The 21700-nt window shown below is 43.2% G+C and overlaps 1 protein-coding gene and 1 long non-coding RNA gene across 2 annotated transcripts in view; both read left to right on the top strand.

Annotated features, from left to right (window-relative positions):
- Window positions 1-19663, top strand: part of TRIM37 (tripartite motif containing 37) — a 39936-nt gene extending 20273 nt beyond the window's left edge. Inside the window, exons 16-25 of the mRNA XM_014953153.1 lie at window positions 4036-4172; window positions 4942-5039; window positions 5794-5994; window positions 7891-8202; window positions 8755-8883; window positions 14843-15029; window positions 15702-15820; window positions 17498-17650; window positions 18440-18528; window positions 18956-19663. Of these exons, the coding sequence (XP_014808639.1) occupies window positions 4036-4172; window positions 4942-5039; window positions 5794-5994; window positions 7891-8202; window positions 8755-8883; window positions 14843-15029; window positions 15702-15820; window positions 17498-17650; window positions 18440-18528 (1425 nt within the window). The 3' untranslated portion in view covers window positions 18956-19663. The remainder of the gene's footprint in view (window positions 1-4035; window positions 4173-4941; window positions 5040-5793; window positions 5995-7890; window positions 8203-8754; window positions 8884-14842; window positions 15030-15701; window positions 15821-17497; window positions 17651-18439; window positions 18529-18955) is intronic.
- Window positions 19664-19886: 223 nt separating this feature from the next.
- On the top strand, window positions 19887-20805 carry LOC106894494. Its single transcript, XR_001413271.1, has 2 exons — window positions 19887-20048; window positions 20163-20805. It is a non-coding gene; the product is annotated as an uncharacterized LOC106894494 (long non-coding RNA).
- The last annotated feature ends 895 nt before the right edge of the window (window positions 20806-21700 follow it).

Consider the following 21700-nt stretch of genomic DNA (forward strand, 5'->3'; position numbering starts at 1 on the left):
CAAGTGTCAGGACTTTGCTGGAGGTTAAAAGTTTATCCAGTGAGTTATATTTTTAACTAGTTACTATTGCATCCAAAACACTTAACCAGAATTCATGTGCTTTTCTTGTAAGGGTACATCAGGTTGTCCCTTCTCATGCTGTAAAGAGCTGTAGGAGAAGAACGTATTAAGGTTGCAGAGTTGATCACGGACAATTAAAGTATTCTCTCTCTGCCTCCAGATAACCACCATGAACGTTCTCACTATAGTTAATCTGGTTAATTTAAAAGCAATTAAAATGGGTCTTACAACTTGAATAGCACTGCAGTAGATTTTTTTTAATCCTTTTTGTCTGTCTGAGAGGTTTTTGCAGATGTTGCTTGCAGAACTGACGTAGAAAATAACTTCCTATTTTTGTTTATGAATAATACTTATTTGGGAGGTCTGGAGGACAAGGTATTAGTTGCAGGAGAATCTGTTTTACTCTGCATCCAGTTATCAAATGCTGACACTGAAATGGGTGTGTTGTGCTAATGCCCTGTCAGTGTGCTGAGTGCTTGGATTTCAGAAACAATGCCTTTGTCAGTGTTGGAATGTTAACCCAGGAGGTGTGATCTTTTATGGTCCAGTAGTTTTGGTCAATGCTTCCAGGAAGCACTGGCTGCTGCTACAGTTGTGTTTGGAGAAATAGGTGTTTAGTGGTGGAGTACAAGTGTTATTTGTTAGTGCTTTACATGGCATCTTCAGAGAACTGGGTTGATCTGATAAGGCTATGTATGCACAGAATTGATTCTTGCAATGCAGAGGTGGATTCCTGTGTAAGTTTTCAGTCTATTGTAAATTCAGGATTGACTACGTAAGGTGCACTGACAGAATGCATTCAAATTGATTTTTTAAATGGTAAGTTGAAATGTTTCTTCAACCTAGAGGATTCAAGTTGAGCCATTCTTCCTCCTTGATTAAGGTGAGTGTGATGGAGGTTTTGCCATATTTTTTCCTTGATTTCTGGTGGTTCTAATATTGTTTCTCAGTTAACTGACCTAACTTTTTCATGTTGCATGTTTTTTCTAAAGAAATTGATGCTCTTTCAAAAATTAAGTGGCTTTGAAATGCAGCTGTATGGAAAATATTTTGTAACTAATGTTTAACCTGAGTTGTTTTCACATTGGGAATTTGAAAAGAATTGGACTGTAATAAACTGCTAAGTAGATTTTTGTGAGGTTTTTTTACTGCTCTTTCTATATGTTTTTCCAGTACATTGATAAGTGTTTGTCTATTCAGTCTTCCACTGGGTTAAATCCCTAAAATGTTAACAGAGTAATTAAAGCTGTGGTTTGAGATGTATATGTGAGATGGCAGTACTAGGGTGCGTATCTGCTTCCAGATGCAAGCTCCATGTTAGTTCAAGCTACAGTAAGAGTTTCTGGGTCACGGAAGACTAAAAAATCAAAACAGTAGGATACAAAGTAGATGACTGCTGCAAGTTCTGTATTGATTGAAGCTGTTTTCAAAACTTCAAGGATATATCAAGGAGTTTTGTTTTTCTGGTTTTGTTTTTTTTTGCTTTCTTTTCTTAATCAATTTATCTCTCAATTTATTTCAAGGATGGCAATGGAGTAGTACGGGGCTACTACCTGTCAGTGTTCTTGGAGCTGTCAGCAGGATTGCCAGAGACATCCAAGTAAGCAAACCTGTAGTAAGGGCAGCAGAGGTGATTCTAAGACTGAATCACTTCTTCAGCTGGGCACACAAGTCTCCCAGGAAATGCAGTTCTGTTAGAATTGCTGAATGCATCAAGTTTGACATCTTTTATTTTGTTACAAATACCTGTGGTCTTCCCCTGGGTAGGTACGAGTACCGTGTAGAAATGGTTCACCAGTCCACCAACGATCCCACCAAAAACATCATTCGAGAGTTTGCCTCCGATTTTGAAGTTGGAGAATGCTGGGGTTACAACAGGTTCTTTCGTTTGGACTTGCTCGCCAACGAAGGGTACTTAAACAGGCAAAATGACACTGTGATCCTAAGGTAAGGAACACAACTCAGTGGGGCTCCTTGCTGCTATCATTTCACAAAGTATCTCACCTACTACTGAAATAGGAAATAATTAAGTAGTTGAATTTAAAATAATTGTGACATGTTTTGGCATAAGTGGATTTCACTGTCATAAGCTTTAAAGAAGAAAATGTGCTGAAGGGAGTTGTAACTTTAAATATATCTCTTTCTTTGAGAAGTAACTACGCTTGACTCATTAATAAGCCTGAGTTGGAGATCTGGAGCTAATTGAGTTAAAGGAGAAGGGTGTTTTCTCTCGCTCTTTAGAAACAGTTGCAGTGAGCTTAGGAGAACTTTGGGAATGAAGGAAGTCTATAATGTAAGAGAGCTAATGCTGGCGATGGGAGTTGCAATGTTAGAACAAAATATAGAAGCTTTACCTGTCTACTTCAAATACTTCTAGTATAATCCTACTCTTGCTCCTATTAAATGCCTTGTAGGGTGTTAACTTTTTTTTTAGTGTTGGTTTGTGAAAATAAACCACCACTTGTATTGCTGCTTCTCCCACAAAACCCTTACTGTTGCCATTCTGTGCAGTCAGGATATTGAGTATAGAAGTGCATGTTGTCTGTTAAGTTTATTTCATCACTAGATTTCAGATTCTCTGGTATTCTGTGCATGGCTTTTTGAATTTGGGGGAGCAGGAACAAGAATGACAAAAAAAAAAAAAACCACCAAGAAAAAACCCAACAAAAAATAACACCCCTTTTTTGAAATGTTCCTTTGAAGGTTCCAAGTGCGCTCACCAACCTTCTTCCAAAAGTGCCGAGATCAACACTGGTACATTGCTCAATTGGAAGCAGCTCAGACAAGTTATATCCAACAAATAAATAACCTGAAAGAAGTAAGTGGGATGTATATGAATGTAAAATTGCCTTTCACTGACCAGTAATTACCTGGTTTAGGTTACAGTGTTGATGTTTTGACAGCTGTGTGTGTTTGGGTTGCTATTGGTAGTTTGATATTGACATTACTAAAACAGTATATGTGCAAGTCAACTTCCTTGACTTGGTGCTGATGCTCCATTGTCATCTTCTATGTGTGCTTTTGTGTATCCTTCTGATATTTAAGAGGCTTGCGATTGAACTTTCCCGGACTCAGAAATCCCGAGGCATTTCACCTCCAGACACCCATCTTAGTCCCCAGAATGATGATGGTGCAGAAACAAGATCAAAGAAGTCTGGACAAAGCACTGACGTACTACTTGAGAATGTTGCTGCTCCAGGATTAGCACGAGATAACAAGGAAGAGGAGGAAGAGAAGATCCAGCATGAAGACTTGAATGTAGGAATTGGCTTTTTCCTGCCCCTTTCTTTTTTGTGACAGGGTAGCAGTAGAAACGTAAATCTAATTTACAATTGAGAAGTTCACTTATTATTCTCTGTGTGGAAACAGGAGATGACACACTGGAGAGCTAGCAGTGAGGGGTGAGACAAGAGAGATGTTTCAGAACAGAGCTAATAGATCCTAAATCTAATTTACAATTGAGAAGTTCATTTATTCTCTGTGTGGAAATAGATGACACACTGGAGAGCTAGCAGTGAAGGGTGAGACGAGAGATGTTTCAGAACAGAGCTAATAGATCCCACCACAAAAAAGTTTCTAAGTTGTTGCTGAAAAAACTGTGTTTGTTACCAGCTTTTTATTGTGTCTGGAGACCCTCCTAACTCCTGTAGGATAGTGTGCTGCTGAAAAAACCCAACTTCTGTGTTTGTTACCAGCTTTTATTGTGCCTTGAGACCCTCCTAACTCCTGTAGGATAGTGTGGCACTAGAGAGAGAGATTCTGCTAATAGATCCCACCACAAAAAAGTTTCTAAGTTGTTGCTGAAAAAACTGTGTTTGTTACCAGCTTTTTATTGTGTCTGGAGACCCTCCTAACTCCTGTAGGATAGTGTGACATGAGAGAGAGAGAGAGAGTTTCTGTTCATAGCTTTTGGTGAATCCATCAGTGTAACAGAAATGTTTCTTTTTATAAAGACCTGTTCTGTTTTTCCTGTAGCACGAGCTCTCTGATGGTGACCTGGATATAGATCTTGCTGGAGAAGATGAGGTGAACCACCTTGATGGCAGCAGCTCTTCAGCTAGTTCCACAGCAACTAGTAACACCGAAGAAAATGATATTGATGAAGAAACGATGTAAGTAACTTAAAATACCTTTCAGCTCCTCGCTTTGTCTCCCAGGGTGATCATCCTAATTCCAATGGAAAGAGATTCATTGATAGTATCATGATTATGGTCAGGGGTGGGGTGTGATTCCAGTGCAATGTGAGGGGTGTTTCCTGTACTGGGAACAACATGAACTGATATAGTTAATGCTAAACACTGAGTTTTCAGTCAGCTAGTTCTTATCTTTCTGATCTCTTCATGTACTTTAGTGCTGTGTTCTGTCTTTGACAGGTGATAGTCTGTGAAGGTTCTTTCTCAGAACACTATTAAGAAATCCAGTTTCTGCTCTGTTACAATAGAGAGGTGTGGTGTTAGGAAGTGATGTAGTAGGAGAGTGATAATAAGGACAATTACTTAAACTAGAGAATTTAAGGTTCTTAATTGAGACGATGTCAAATCCTAGAATCCTCATTAAAACATGAGAATGTGTTGTAACACAAATATAGAAGTTTGCAGGATCAGATTTTACAGTCAAGATACGTATGGCACTTTTGGACTCTTGGTTAGTGAGTCTGTCATTGTCGAGATATGTATGGCACTTTTGGACTCTTGGTTAGTGAGTCAGTCTTTTAAGTACCACACTTTGATTTGTTCAATTTGTGTAGTTTGGAATGCAGAAAATACTATTTACAGTGCTTCAGGTTGTTTTCAAGGTATGTGCCATAATGTTTAACAAGAGCTGACAGAAGCTAGCAATTGTATTTTTTTTTTTCTTTTCCCACCCCAATCATTTCCTAAGGTCTGGAGAAAATGACGTGGAATACAGCAGTAATATGGAGTTGGAAGAGGGAGATCTCATGGAGGATGCAGCCGCCGCTGCAACTCCTGGGGCATCAGGTATGAAAAGCAGCCTTCAGAATTCCCATATATGCGAAACGCTGCTGGATTCCTTCCCGTTCTTCTTGGAAGCAACACCAGGCTGGATGTTCTGCAGGCGTTTCTATTTTTGGAAATGCTGCATCATGTGGTTTGTACTGGTTGTTGCAGTGTAGCAGAAATGTTTCATTGGTTTGATTTAAAAAAAAAAAAAAGAGGAATCTTCTGAATATGCTTGTTTAAAAGTGATAAGTTTGTGGGGAGGCTTTTCTGCCTCTTTGAAACCCCTTCCATTCCCGTGGAAAAATAGACTGCTAAGAAATTTTCACGAATGTCTGTGTGGCCTCTGAGTGTGTGACACATTCACATTGGGTTTAGAGCACTGTAAAACCTGAAGTACATGGAGAGAATGAAGTACAGAATCCTTACAAGTCAAGCAGAAATATATTTTAATAATCATGAATAATATAATATGATAATGAAAAGGTGCTCTAAGATCTCTTACTGCCTAGAGATGATTATAGCCCAAATAATCTGAAATAATTCTGAAATAAATATATGTACATTGAATATAAGTCTATTTATGACAAAGATATCAGAAGTGGCATATCTGGTTGCTTTCAGAATCTATAAATTTATGAAATAATTCAGATGTCGTGTTAATTTTCTTGCAGTGTTTTCATTCTTAACCTTCTTGTAGAACTCTTTGTTTGCATAGGAAATAAAGCACCCCCTGTGTCATGTGTATGCCCACTCTCCTGTAACTCTTCCCTAGGTACCAGCCATGGCTACACCAGTGCAAGTGGAAGACCTTCAAGACGAGGAGGAAGTGCCCTGGGCTCGACAGCCAGTAGCAGTTTACTTGATATAGATCCTTTAATTTTAATCCACTTGTTGGATCTAAAAGACAGAAATGGTATGGAGAACCTTTGGGGCCTTCAGCCACGTCCACCTGCCTCTCTTCTGCAGAGCAGAGGTAATTGTGCATCTCATGTACGTGATTTAATTCCGACCTGGAAATGTCTCTGGGAGTGGAGTCCCAGAGTTAGAAGCAGATTTGAGGAGGGGAAGGGAAGGTGGCAGATAGTCCCCTTCATCAGGAGCTGAATTCCCACATCCTCAGCACTGCTCATCAGTGTGCTGCCATCTTACCACCTGCTCTAATGCATTCTTTGTCTTAATGATTGACCTCAGTGCCCGGTGACTCATCTAAAACCAGAAATGTGTATCAAGGAGGGTCTCTCGTTCTTTCCTGGGGGATGTGACAGCACTGGCTGCCTGGTTTGTGTAGCAGCATCATAGAGATACAGTCAGTTCATGCAGTTTCTTTGACTGCAACTGTGGGAGGTGAATGAAAGGCCCTTTTCTGGAGGGGGTTAGCACTGAAAGACAAAACAACACAAAGTGGCTCTCTGCTGAGGAAGCAGTTACACCTCTCACTTCACACAGTTTGTACACTTCGTGGCTGAGAGTACTAGGAGCACAGCGTATACTAACAAGAAAATAAATCCTGGAATGAAAAGGGCATTTAAAACAGGACTAGAGAAATGTGTGTGGTTGTAAGGCTGGAAAAGAGCGTGTAAGCACTTGTGGAAGAAAAATAGATCAAAATGTCAGGAGGGAAAAATAGGGATGGTATTTAAATAATATTTTTCCAAGAGTATTTGTGGCTCAGTTAAGACCCTTCGACTGAAAGCTGCAATTAACTTCCCGTGCAGCAAAAGCAGGAGAGCTGCTACTGCTGGCACCCATGGCTGTTGCTGGAGGTTGCTCATTTCTCCTGTTTTGTAAGTGAAGAATTGAAATTTAAATCAGACCTCAATAATAAATTTACCATGATTAACACTCATCTGGAGCTTAGCTGGCCCACTACCACAACATCTTATTTGTCAGGTCATTCTGAAACAATCATTTGATGACTTTATAGAACAGAAGAGAAATAATGGCTGATTTGCTATACACAAATGCTTGCTTTTGCTGCAACAATGACATTGGTGTTACTGAATCAAAGCAAGCCCAAACTGTTTGTTCCCTTGTGATTGGCTTTTTAAATGTAGTCATGTAAACAGTCAGATGAATGTAATCCATATTTCCAAAAATGGAAGTCACTTCCGTAAGGCCGAAGAGGGGAGGCAGCACATGAACTGTAAGCTCTGTTTTGCCTGGAAAAAGGCCTAGACAGAAGGATGTTAAGAGAGGGCATTGCACTGTGTGCTGTGCTGCTCCAGGGAGATTAAGCTCCCCTCTTATGTTGAATGGCTTCCTGGGCACCTTTAGCCACTGGCTACACAGCTGAAATTACCTCTTTTGCTGAGGTTCCCTTAAGGTTTCACTGTTCCCAGAGCTTATTCAAGTCATTCAACTAAGAGAAAGCCACTGTTACATTTAGAGTTTGCCAGACTTGCCCTCCTAAGGTGAAGGTTTCTAAGAGGCACTTGGCTTTCTGGTTTTGAACAGCTGAATTTGCAGTGAAACGCTTAGAGAACTTACAATGTTTCAAATAGGTGTCAAAGTTGATCTAATTCTGGCTGAGCAGCATGTAGGCTTGCTCAGGTATTAGCTCCTCAACCTCATCTTCTGGTGTTAGGGACTCAAGGGAATTCCTTCCCTCGCTTCAGATTTCTTGGAGTTCTGTATGTTAATGTGATGTGTTGGTGGTGTGAGAATCTTGTACACACACCCCACAAGTTTTATAAAAACATGTAGCAAATTTGACATAAACTGACAACCAGGCTTATGAACTCAATTTATGTCCTCATTTCTATAGCGAGGTGAAAGGTAGAATTATTCCAGCCATTTAAAAAACAGATGTCTGGTTTTGAGAAGAGTTTTACTTACCTGTTGTGTTCTTTAACTTCTCCTTTGGCAAAAGCATCATCCTATTCTCTAAAAGATCGAGATCAGCGGAGACACCAGGCGATGTGGCGCGTCCCCCCGGACTTGAAGATGCTGAAAAGACTTAAAACTCAGATGGCTGAAGTTCGAAGTAAAATGTCTGATGTGAAAAACCAGCTCTCAGAAGTGAGAAGCAGCAATGCTGGCTCGTGTGATGGACAGCCCAGCTTCTTCTCCATTGAGCAAGGTGCTTTAGCCGCCTGCGGCACGGAAAGCTGCAGCAAGCTGCAGGAAATAGGAATGGAACTACTGACAAAGTCTTCGGTTACCAGCTGCTACATAAGGAATTGTAAGTGCCTTGAAGCCTGGATCCCCTGCCTATGTGGGGTGTAGTGACAGCAGAACGTGGCATTTTGCTGTTCTGGTTACCACTGCTCCGTTCCTCCTCTCAGAGGAGTTTCTGTGGCACAACCCACACTGACACAGACTCAGGGAACGGTTAGTTTGGGGAGTGGTGAGCAATGGGAGTCCCATAGCCTGCCTTTCTCTTGCTTTCGAGGTTCTTTGTTACATTGGGCTTTGAATTTAAGAGCTGAAAGGGTGATTTCATTTGTCCTTATCCTACACACATGGCTTTTTGAAGGGTATCTTTGTGTAAGGCAAGTAAACATTACTTGCATAGTCTTGGCCACATCCCTAGGTCTTGGCCACGTCCCTAGGTAGCTGAGCTTCCCTCCAGCCCACATCTTTGACAAGGAAGGGTGTGGAAGGAGTTTTGAGCAGGACTGGGGGGGAGAGAGAGAGTAATATTGGAGCTTAACTTCACTTAAAACAAGCATAAAGACAGAATTCTGCAGCAGTTTGACTGAAGGCTTGTCACATCTTAAAAATATTTTTGCAGCTGCAAGTAAGAAGAGTAATTCCCCCAAACCCATTCGCACCGGAGCAGCGGGAAGCCTGTCCCTACGAAGGGCTATGGACTGTGGGGAGAGTAACCTTCGCTTAAAGGGAGATGGTCAAACTTCTGAAGGTAAACAAGGTCATCTTTAGCTGTGTGATGTATCTTAGTGTCTGTTGTACATAAGCTTCTCAAGAAGCCTTTTACTTGGCAATTGAAATTTTCGGGAAACTTGACTGGCTCCTTTCTCAAATCTAATGTTTTTGTGCCCTCAATAGCTGATCTGCTGTAAAACAGTGCCACTCCCTTGATTTAATGGAACATAAATGTGTGTTATGTGTTAATTCTGGTCTCTCTGAAGATGTCTCAGGAGCTAACTTTATACTGAAGATCATAGATCAAAATGTACTGACCCTGGCTTAAATTGTGATTTGACTTAAAGGGAGCTGAAGAAAACTCTGGAGACACATGATGAAAGAATTACGTGATACTGCTGCTCCTGAGTTTTATTATGCCCTTCCTTAAGGGTAATGAAATAAAATAACTAACACAGGGATTGGTATTTTGCCCCTCTTGAGTGTTCAGAGAGGGAATGGGATATGACACTTGTTTTCTTACAACACTAAATAGGTAGAGAAGGTTTGGGTGAGAAACCGGAATATTACTTGGTGTAACTGTAACTCTGTGCCCAGTTCCACCCTTGCCCAAGACTGGAAGGGCTGCCCTGCAGCAACCAAGTGACTTTGCAGCTACAGCTGGGGAAGATGGCAGTGGAGAGGGTGTCTGTGTTACTATAAGATAAGTAAAAGGTGAGTTTTAACTGCAGATTCTTGTCTCAGGTGGCGTAGGGAGTTCGAAGCTGAGCAGTCGGCATCACTCTGCCAGGCCCCTGCCCAACAGCAACACTTCCGAGGCGCTGCCCAAGCCAGAGGAAAGACCCTGTGAAGGTTCAGATTCTGATGTGGGAGTTTCAGGCTTGAACGGCTTAACTGCTGTGGAGAAGACCAGGAGAGTTGGTGCTCTAGGGTAAGGGTTTGCTCTGTTACAATAGAGAGGTGTGGTGTTAGGAAGTGATGTAGTAGGAGAGTGATAATAAGGACAATTACTTAAACTAGAGAATTTAAGGTTCTTAATTGAGACGATGTCAAATCCTAGAATCCTCATTAAAACATGAGAATGTGTTGTAACACATACAAATATAGAAGTTTGCAGGATCAGATTTTAGTCGAGATATGTATGGCACTTTTGGACTCTTGGTTAGTGAGTCAGTCTTTTAAGTACCACACTTTGATTTGTTCAATTTGTGTAGTTTGGAATGCAGAAAATACTATTTACAGTGCTTCAGGTTGTTTTCAAGGTATGTGCCATAATGTTTAACAAGAGCTGACAGAAGCTAGCAATTGTATTTTTTTTTTCTTTTCCCACCCCAATCATTTCCTAAGGTCTGGAGAAAATGACGTGGAATACAGCAGTAATATGGAGTTGGAAGAGGGAGATCTCATGGAGGATGCAGCCGCCGCTGCAACTCCTGGGGCATCAGGTATGAAAAGCAGCCTTCAGAATTCCCATATATGCGAAACGCTGCTGGATTCCTTCCCGTTCTTCTTGGAAGCAACACCAGGCTGGATGTTCTGCAGGCGTTTCTATTTTTGGAAATGCTGCATCATGTGGTTTGTACTGGTTGTTGCAGTGTAGCAGAAATGTTTCATTGGTTTGATTTAAAAAAAAAAAAAAGAGGAATCTTCTGAATATGCTTGTTTAAAAGTGATAAGTTTGTGGGGAGGCTTTTCTGCCTCTTTGAAACCCCTTCCATTCCCGTGGAAAAATAGACTGCTAAGAAATTTTCACGAATGTCTGTGTGGCCTCTGAGTGTGTGACACATTCACATTGGGTTTAGAGCACTGTAAAACCTGAAGTACATGGAGAGAATGAAGTACAGAATCCTTACAAGTCAAGCAGAAATATATTTTAATAATCATGAATAATATAATATGATAATGAAAAGGTGCTCTAAGATCTCTTACTGCCTAGAGATGATTATAGCCCAAATAATCTGAAATAATTCTGAAATAAATATATGTACATTGAATATAAGTCTATTTATGACAAAGATATCAGAAGTGGCATATCTGGTTGCTTTCAGAATCTATAAATTTATGAAATAATTCAGATGTCGTGTTAATTTTCTTGCAGTGTTTTCATTCTTAACCTTCTTGTAGAACTCTTTGTTTGCATAGGAAATAAAGCACCCCCTGTGTCATGTGTATGCCCACTCTCCTGTAACTCTTCCCTAGGTACCAGCCATGGCTACACCAGTGCAAGTGGAAGACCTTCAAGACGAGGAGGAAGTGCCCTGGGCTCGACAGCCAGTAGCAGTTTACTTGATATAGATCCTTTAATTTTAATCCACTTGTTGGATCTAAAAGACAGAAATGGTATGGAGAACCTTTGGGGCCTTCAGCCACGTCCACCTGCCTCTCTTCTGCAGAGCAGAGGTAATTGTGCATCTCATGTACGTGATTTAATTCCGACCTGGAAATGTCTCTGGGAGTGGAGTCCCAGAGTTAGAAGCAGATTTGAGGAGGGGAAGGGAAGGTGGCAGATAGTCCCCTTCATCAGGAGCTGAATTCCCACATCCTCAGCACTGCTCATCAGTGTGGTGCCATCTTACCACCTGCTCTAATGCATTCTTTGTCTTAATGATTGACCTCAGTGCCCGGTGACTCATCTAAAACCAGAAATGTGTATCAAGGAGGGTCTCTCGTTCTTTCCTGGGGGATGTGACAGCACTGGCTGCCTGGTTTGTGTAGCAGCATCATAGAGATACAGTCAGTTCATGCAGTTTCTTTGACTGCAACTGTGGGAGGTGAATGAAAGGCCCTTTTCTGGAGGGGGTTAGCACTGAAAGACAAAACAACACAAAGTGGCTCTCTGCTGAGGAAGCAGTTACACCTCTCACTTCACACAGTTTGTACACTTCGTGGCTGAGAGTACTAGGAGCACAGCGTATACTAACAAGAAAATAAATCCTGGAATGAAAAGGGCATTTAAAACAGGACTAGAGAAATGTGTGTGGTTGTAAGGCTGGAAAAGAGCGTGTAAGCACTTGTGGAAGAAAAATAGATCAAAATGTCAGGAGGGAAAAATAGGGATGGTATTTAAATAATATTTTTCCAAGAGTATTTGTGGCTCAGTTAAGACCCTTCGACTGAAAGCTGCAATTAACTTCCCGTGCAGCAAAAGCAGGAGAGCTGCTACTGCTGGCACCCATGGCTGTTGCTGGAGGTTGCTCATTTCTCCTGTTTTGTAAGTGAAGAATTGAAATTTAAATCAGACCTCAATAATAAATTTACCATGATTAACACTCATCTGGAGCTTAGCTGGCCCACTACCACAACATCTTATTTGTCAGGTCATTCTGAAACAATCATTTGATGACTTTATAGAACAGAAGAGAAATAATGGCTGATTTGCTATACACAAATGCTTGCTTTTGCTGCAACAATGACATTGGTGTTACTGAATCAAAGCAAGCCCAAACTGTTTGTTCCCTTGTGATTGGCTTTTTAAATGTAGTCATGTAAACAGTCAGATGAATGTAATCCATATTTCCAAAAATGGAAGTCACTTCCGTAAGGCCGAAGAGGGGAGGCAGCACATGAACTGTAAGCTCTGTTTTGCCTGGAAAAAGGCCTAGACAGAAGGATGTTAAGAGAGGGCATTGCACTGTGTGCTGTGCTGCTCCAGGGAGATTAAGCTCCCCTCTTATGTTGAATGGCTTCCTGGGCACCTTTAGCCACTGGCTACACAGCTGAAATTACCTCTTTTGCTGAGGTTCCCTTAAGGTTTCACTGTTCCCAGAGCTTATTCAAGTCATTCAACTAAGAGAAAGCCACTGTTACATTTAGAGTTTGCCAGACTTGCCCTCCTAAGGTGAAGGTTTCTAAGAGGCACTTGGCTTTCTGGTTTTGAACAGCTGAATTTGCAGTGAAACGCTTAGAGAACTTACAATGTTTCAAATAGGTGTCAAAGTTGATCTAATTCTGGCTGAGCAGCATGTAGGCTTGCTCAGGTATTAGCTCCTCAACCTCATCTTCTGGTGTTAGGGACTCAAGGGAATTCCTTCCCTCGCTTCAGATTTCTTGGAGTTCTGTATGTTAATGTGATGTGTTGGTGGTGTGAGAATCTTGTACACACACCCCACAAGTTTTATAAAAACATGTAGCAAATTTGACATAAACTGACAACCAGGCTTATGAACTCAATTTATGTCCTCATTTCTATAGCGAGGTGAAAGGTAGAATTATTCCAGCCATTTAAAAAACAGATGTCTGGTTTTGAGAAGAGTTTTACTTACCTGTTGTGTTCTTTAACTTCTCCTTTGGCAAAAGCATCATCCTATTCTCTAAAAGATCGAGATCAGCGGAGACACCAGGCGATGTGGCGCGTCCCCCCGGACTTGAAGATGCTGAAAAGACTTAAAACTCAGATGGCTGAAGTTCGAAGTAAAATGTCTGATGTCAAAAACCAGCTCTCTGAAGTGAGAAGCAGCAATGCTGGCTCGTGTGATGGGCAGCCCAGCTTCTTCTCCATTGAGCAAGGTGCTTTAGCCGCCTGCGGCACGGAAAGCTGCAGCAAGCTGCAGGAAATAGGAATGGAACTACTGACAAAGTCTTCGGTTACCAGCTGCTACATAAGGAATTGTAAGTGCCTTGAAGCCTGGATCCCCTGCCTATGTGGGGTGTAGTGACAGCAGAACGTGGCATTTTGCTGTTCTGGTTACCACTGCTCCCTTCCTCCTCTCAGAGGAGTTTCTGTGGCATGACCCACACTGACACAGACTCAGGGAACGGTTAGTTTGGGGAGTGGTGAGCAATGGGAGTCCCATAGCCTGCCTTTCTCTTGCTTTCGAGGTTCTTTGTTACATTGGGCTTTGAATTTAAGAGCTGAAAGGGTGATTTCATTTGTCCTTATCCTACACACATGGCTTTTTGAAGGGTATCTTTGTGTAAGGCAAGTAAACATTACTTGCATAGTCTTGGCCACATCCCTAGGTCTTGGCCACGTCCCTAGGTAGCTGAGCTTCCCTCCAGCCCACATCTTGGACAAGGAAGGGTGTGGAAGGAGTTTTGAGCAGGACTGGGGGGGAGAGAGAGAGTAATATTGGAGCTTAACTTCACTTAAAACAAGCATAAAGACAGAATTCTGCAGCAGTTTGACTGAAGGCTTGTCACATCTTAAAAATATTTTTGCAGCTGCAAGTAAGAAGAGTAATTCCCCCAAACCCATTCGCACCGGAGCAGCGGGAAGCCTGTCCCTACGAAGGGCTATGGACTGTGGGGAGAGTAACCTTCGCTTAAAGGGAGATGGTCAAACTTCTGAAGGTAAACAAGGTCATCTTTAGCTGTGTGATGTATCTTAGTGTCTGTTGTACATAAGCTTCTCAAGAAGCCTTTTACTTGGCAATTGAAATTTTCGGGAAACTTGACTGGCTCCTTTCTCAAATCTAATGTTTTTGTGCCCTCAATAGCTGATCTGCTGTAAAACAGTGCCACTCCCTTGATTTAATGGAACATAAATGTGTGTTATGTGTTAATTCTGGTCTCTCTGAAGATGTCTCAGGAGCTAACTTTATACTGAAGATCATAGATCAAAATGTACTGACCCTGGCTTAAATTGTGATTTGACTTAAAGGGAGCTGAAGAAAACTCTGGAGACACATGATGAAAGAATTACGTGATACTGCTGCTCCTGAGTTTTATTATGCCCTTCCTTAAGGGTAATGAAATAAAATAACTAACACAGGGATTGGTATTTTGCCCCTCTTGAGTGTTCAGAGAGGGAATGGGATATGACACTTGTTTTCTTACAACACTAAATAGGTAGAGAAGGTTTGGGTGAGAAACTAGAATATTACTTGGTGTAACTGTAACTTTGTGCCCAGTTCCACCCTTGCCCAAGACTGGAAGGGCTGCCCTGCAGCAACCAAGTGACTTTGCAGCTACAGCTGGGGAAAATGGCAGTGAAGAGGGTGTCTGTGTTACTATAAGATAAGTAAAAGGTGAGTTTTAACTGCAGATTCTTGTCTCAGGTGGCGTAGGGAGTTCGAAGCTGAGCAGTCGGCATCACTCTGCCAGGCCCCTGCCCAACAGCAACGCTTCCGAGGCGCTGCCCAAGCCAGAGGAGAGACCCTGTGAAGGTTCAGATTCTGATGTGGGAGTTTCAGGCTTGAACGGCTTAACTGCTGTGGAGAAGACCAGGAGAGTTGGTGCTCTAGGGTGAGGGTTTTATTCTTTTTTCCTCTTGTTATCTCCTCCCCCGCCTTCCCTTGATCTAGAAGGAAAAAAATACCAATCTACTAAAAGCAGGTGCTTGTAGCGTGGAAGAAAAATTACTTTGAAGTTTACTTGGTTGCTGCTGTTCCCTCTGGATATCAGTTTTTGGTTTTATAACTAGGTTACGAGTCATCTTTTCTTCTTCTTTTTTTGTTTTTCTCTTTTGTTTTGATCAGCTGTGGGTATAGTCTGAAACTTCAATTTGAAAGGCAGGCCCAGCCTGTTTTCCCACTGTTCCTTGCAAAATATCCTCTAACTGAAAGTTGTCACTTTTGATTTTTTTCATTTAAGACAATATTTTTTCACTGTGACTCTACTTCTCGACAATTTCATAACAACTCCCCGTTGGCTACATAAGCTGAGTGCAAGGGAGTACTCAGTTGGGTTTTTTCTCAATAGCAAGAATCACCATTTTTGGAAAATACTCATCATAAACTTCTCAAGGTTTATGTTTTTAAGATTTTAAATATTTCTAAATCAAAGCTGAAAGCTAAAGTCTACACACAAGACTTAAGGAGTAAAAGTAGATGTGGTACTGAAAGGATTTCTTTCCATAGCTGGACTAGCTGAATTTCTAACATGAGTTTTTGTATTTCTCCTAAATTCTTTCTTAAGATCGAATTCTAAAGGATGTCGTACAGAAGGAGCACAGGCAGGTGGTCCAGAAAACAGCTCTGAAACCGGAGAACTGCAGGGCATGCTTTCTGAGGGCGCTTCTGCGGGGCCAGAAGAAGGTAAATCAGATGATGTGTAGAGGGCAAACGCAGCGTGACCACATTCCAGTCTCTGATGAGCCATTTCTGTAATGGAAATAGCTTGGAAGGGAAACAAAAAGAGGAAAGGGAAAGCAAACCAAAAAAAAAACCCCAACTGTTTTAATGAACTTTGCTGTAACATTTGGCATCTGTAGTACAACTGAACGAGGAGAGCACGTCTCTGTGTCGCTGGTCTCTGTGGCTTCTCTTCTCATGAAGTTACGGTGCAGCAGGAATGTGAGGACCCGGCAGATAATGTCAGATGGTGCCCTCTGTTTCTCTGGACGGGCAACTGGTTGCTTTTTGTCCCTCCTGATATGTCTCCGGGTCTCTGCTTCGGTGTGCTGTTGCACGGCCTTGAAAAGAATTTCTTATCTAATCAGGATAGGAGCCAGTGACCTTGGCTCTTAAGTTTTCTGCCTTCAGGGACAAATGGCATTGGTAACCACGTCCACGTCCGCACCAGGATCTCTCCAACCTTTCACTGGTGTCGGGTGTTGTGGTACGTAAGCCAGTTTCCTTAGAGACTTGGAGGAAACTTTTCCCCCTCCCTTCCTGCATCCTTTCCATGCTGGGGGAAAAAAAAAAAGAGATTATTGCCTCTTTTCCTTTTTTTTTTTTTTTTGAAAGTCCACGTAGAAGAGTTTTTCTTATCTTGCTAAAACTCTCCTGCCTTCCACCCCTGCACTAATTTGAATTTCAATGACTGAATTGTAGCGCAAAGCCTATATTAAGGTGCCAGCATCCATCTCTATCTGCAGTGTGCAATATTGTGTAGGAGTTGGCATTTACAGAAGGTCTCTCAGTGACAAAACCGAATTTCTGCTCTTAGTCACTGCAGCGTGATCATGATGCGCTCCTGCAGCTCTCCTATTATAGCAGAGAGCCTAATAGGAAAATGTTTTAAAAACTGAAATACCTCATTGTTAAAAACCCCAGGAAGCAAATATTACAATTTTTTTTTCCTTTCAGAGGAAAAACTACAGCGGAGTTGGCACTTTGCTTGACTACTTGCTTTTTCTTAGCAATGAGTATCAGCTCTTAAGGAGTAAAAGATCAGAGCAAACCCCTTTTGTCACCTGCAAATCTGTACAAGAGGGAGAGTTTTGATTGCTGTCAGTGCGCGCTCAAGGTCTGGCAAAACAAAAAGCAGCCACTTGGGTTGTCAGCAGCTAAACCAGCACCTTTTGTGTGTGTGAGACTTGAATAGAGTATTGCTGCTTAAAGGGTCTGGTAGGTACATCTGCCTCCTGGGTCGTGCTACCTCTTAAAACCAGCAATCTTTATTTTCTGTCCTGAGTGTGGAGGTGCCCTGAGCTGGCAGGGGAGAGCAGCTCAGCCAGGTGGGGGCTGGAGACACCTGAGCTCAGGCAGAGATGTGATTGTTGGAACTGCTCCCCTGGAGCCGAGCTGCACAGCGAAATGAGGCTGTTCTCCAACCAGAACCCACTGTTCTGTCGGGTTCCTTAGTGCTTTGGCAAATGATCTCCCTCTGAACGTGCTCCTTCCCTCTAGTTCTCCTGCCAGCTCTTGGTATTTGAGATTGGTAACTCTTACATGTGAAAACGTTGAATGCTCCAGCTACACAGATCTCACTGCCATCACTTTTGCCTTGTGGTTTTTGGTTTTTTTTGGGGTTGTTTTCTTTTTTTGCAGCTGGGGTATGTCAGAAGCATGTCCTTCATCTCCTCCCAGGGATGAGCAGTGACAGTGACATTGAATGTGACACAGAAAACGAAGAGCAGGAGGATGCTGCCTCTACCTCGGAGGGGTTCAACCACACCTTCTCGGGCCAGTCCTCGGGAGAAGGTAGAGCTGAGTGTGATCCCACCCTCCCAAACCCTCCTGCCACCCAGGGCCCTGCAGAAGCAGAGGTGACTGGTGGTGCTGGAGAGCCGTTAACGCTCAACCAAGCACCGACAAGATTTGGAACTCCTCTCTTGGGATCCTAATTAAAACCAGTTCAAAACAGGAGAGGGGAACTCTTTCTAGCCTTGAGAAGTCAGTTTAGGTGAGTCCCCCGGGGAAGGGTTGGAAAACCCACAGCTCTAGTTCTGAATTGGAGCTCCCTGTGTCCCGGGCGGGCGCTGTAAGTAGGCTGATCTCAGGGAGGTAACCACCGCCTCCCACACGGATTTGCATCTTAATTGCCAGGAATGGGCTTTGAGCACTTGAGGGGAGTTTCTAGACCTCATCTCCTATTTCTTTGACAAGCTTTAACCTTCTGATCAAATGAAAAGCTGTGAGGTGACAGCTGATGTGCGGTGAAGTTGACTTTTGGCCTGAATAAGCGTCCGACACGGCGTTAGCAGCTTGGTCTGACAACTCAGCTCAGGATGTGGAGTTTGCTGCTTTGCTGTGTGTCTGCAGTGGGCACTGACACCTCACAGAAGAATCAAAACATTGTTTGTGTCTGTGCTTGACTTCAAGGTAGCTTAAATTTAAAACCGTGTGGCAGTTTTAACAGCGGAGCACGTCGTGTACCGGTCTGTTAGGGATGAAATGCAGCACAACGGCCCTTGCAGGTGATGGAATGTTAATTTGCTGCTTTCCCATTGCTCATCTGGGAAAGGTTACTGGGTTTTGGTTTGTTTTCAGCCTCGGAGCGGTGCTCGATGTTCCCGGAGGGTGATCAAGTTGGTTCTGATGATCTCAGCTTTGTTACTGGAGAAGACAGCACCAGGTAAGTGGAAGGGCCTTGCCTTGGCTGTGGCCCTGGGGATGTGCCTTGTCCCATCCTGCTCCTCGGGCTGCAGAGATGAGAGACAACATTCATCCTGCTGTGAGTGGATGTTCATACGGTCCAAGGGGCTGCATTTTGCCACCAGGAGACCAACAGCAGCCAGGTGAGCCCCTGGGCACCTTCTGGGTGGTGTTTGGCCTCCCCAGGGCCATGTGACTGCCCGTGTTTTTAAGGCAACCTCTAGAAATCACCCCGTGCTGGGGGGGCTGGCTGAGTTCTGCCAGCTCCTGTCATTGGCAACAGAAAACTCAGCTTGGATTTAAGTACCTGGCATAAAAACTGTGACTCTTAAGGCTGTGATTGCTCAAAGCCTTCAACCTGCCCCGGAGTGAGGGTTTTCAGTGAAACCTGACTTTCTTTGGAGCAGGTAGAGAAGGGGCCTGGGGCCTGAAGACCTGCTGGCTCGTGTCCCTGGGAAGAGGCGCGTTTATTCACTGGAGCTTAGTCCAAGGCTGCTGTTCCTGGCTGTGTGCACTCTCCATCCTGTCAGTACCCTCATGTGGTTCTTCTACAGTCGTCTTAAACCTGTTAACTGGGGTAAAATGACCTTTTGAAGGCCTTACACTAAAGGTTGCATTCCTGCTGGCTCTGCCAGCTTCAGATGCTTGGAAAAATTGTCCAAAAGGTGCTGGAAAAGCCCTGTTTGAGGCTGTGTCCTATTGTGTCACTGGAATAACAGCCCCTGGGTGAATGTCCTCATTTTAAACGGTGTGAACTGATTGTCTGAGGCTGCTGAGTCCCACCAGCCGCGATGGAGCCGGAGTTGGGGCGAAGGAGGCGGCGCAGAAGTTGTTTTTCCTCAGTCTGTGGTGTGGACCAACCCAACACATTTGCCAAACTCTCTGCCACCGCGCGTTGCATTTTTGAGCTGCTAAAACTACTCGTGAAGCTGCGACGGACGCCGAACCGCTGGTTAGTGACAAAGCATGAATAGCTGTGCCCGGTAGTTGTCCTTGTCTCGGCTGCCTGTACTGACCCTCCTTTCTGTTTGAATGTTCCACAGTGTAAGTGCTGTACAACTCCTAGTTTAAAACTGTTTGCACTTTGTTAATAAAATGAATGTTGAACTCTGCTGAGAAGTTGTAGGTGTGTGTGTGTGTAAAGGAGGGTAAGTAGTAACACGGCTCACGCTGCACTTGCTCTTCAGCACCCAGTTGCTGTGATGCCCCACTGCTCATAGAGGAGCTCTTTCCTGCCCTACACTTCTCCCTCTCTTCCTGAATTATTTAACAAAAAGCACTTAAATCCATGTGGGATTTTTAAAGCTATGTTAGTAGAAGCCAGACCAAATACTTATTCCTGAATTATTTAACAAAAAGCACTTAAATCCATGTGGGATTTTTAAAGCTATGGTAGTAGAAGCCAGACCAAATACTTAAATCTCCTATATTCAAATAGGAATTGTGGAGAATCTACAGTTTTTGCCCAAACTTGGTTTTTGTGTGTCTCAGCCCAAGGAAGGAGGTGTTAGTAGAAGCCAGACCAAATACTTACATCTCCTCTATTCAAATAGGAGTTGAGGAGAATCCACAGTTTTTGCCCAAACTTGGTTTTGTGTGTCTCAGCCCAAGGAAGGAGGTGCAGCAGGAGCTGCCTGTGCACAGCTGTTCCAGCTGCTGAGCACTGAAGGTGGCCCGTGAGGAGCTGCACACTACGGTGGTGCATTGTGAGTGTTTACTGTTGTACAGGGCTGCGTGTTGATTATTATACACAGCTCAATTAGCAGTAATCACAGAGCTCTGCCTCTTCACCACGCACAGCTGCTTTACTCTTAATAAGAGGCCTGAGCTGAAGGCAGTGATTTTGATTTGCCACGTGCTCCCTTCTGGAGTTTGTGTCCAACCTTTGCAGGGACAGGAGAGGAGCTGGGACCATATGGAGAACTTCTCTACAGCTGGGTTTTAAACAAGAGGTGGAGAAACAGGCCTGGAAGACATGGTCCAGTGTAAGTTAATTAGCTAAATACTGCCCCTTCCCTTCCTGGTTGTAAAACAGCCCTGGGTAACTACATGGCTACAGTCATTTTCTCTTAGAGATCACAATCTGCTTTCACCACAGTAAAGACACTTAATTCAGCTGTCGGTTGCTGGCTTCGTTAGCTCTTAAATAAACAGACTATCTGAAGTGTGGTTTTAATTACTGTTTTATTAAGATATTGGTAAAACTTCAACAGTTTTTTCTGTATAAACAGCTTTCATAAATAAAATATGGATGACTAATACATGGTTATAACTAAACTCGTCTGTGAATTGTAGAACAAGATTGCAAATGGAAAAGTCCCAACGCACTTGAAGGGTTGGCTTTATTTATTATTTCAACTTCATAAAGAACACGTTTGTTCCGTGAACAAGAGAACACAGAGAGGGCCAGGGGAGCACCCCGTGTGGCAGGAGAGGGACCTGGGGTGGTCTCCACCAGCTTCCCCAGCTCCTGTTCCAAGGTGTCTTCTAGAGCCAAGGAGAGAAAGGACCTAACGCAATGCGGGTGCGACACACGAGGGTCGTAGGAGACCCCAAGAGGTGGGGGGTGGTTTGTGGTTTATCTTTAGCTTCAATGCTGGCGAGGGCTGGGGAAGGATACGCACATTGAAGTCAGAGCTCGTGTTAATGCTTCGTTATTACTTATTGCACATGATACGAGGGTAGAGAGTTTTGTTCCTGTGGCAAAGAGGCTATGAATTAAAGAAAGATTGCCCTAAATTACAGGCATGAACAAAGCTGCAGTATCCCCTTCGATGGCTTTGTTTATGTGACTAGTGCCGAGTGGATAAATTGTGCTCAAACAGCCCCTAATTTAGACCAATCTTTCTCATTTTTATTTTTTTTTCCCCCGTGCAGAGGGAGGATTTAGTGAGGAGATAGTGGACCTGATCTACAGCAGCCATGTCCATAACCACACACCTCCTTATTACGCCTCAGCTGACGTGCCCAGAGGACAAGGCGTTTCTCCCTGACACACAGTGTCCCAAAAACAGAGCGGAGTTTCTACGACGACGCACCACGATAAATGTGGCGTTAAGTTAAAGTCAGCTTTTTGACATTGTCCTTCCGTGGTACCACGCCATCCACGTCAAACACCCCATTGGGTTGTTTCAAAAAAACTTCCAAGGACAATTG

The sequence above is a fragment of the Calidris pugnax genome, unplaced genomic scaffold, assembly GCF_001431845.1.
Source record: "Calidris pugnax isolate Ruff unplaced genomic scaffold, ASM143184v1 scaffold133, whole genome shotgun sequence".
NCBI lineage: Eukaryota > Metazoa > Chordata > Aves > Charadriiformes > Scolopacidae > Calidris > Calidris pugnax.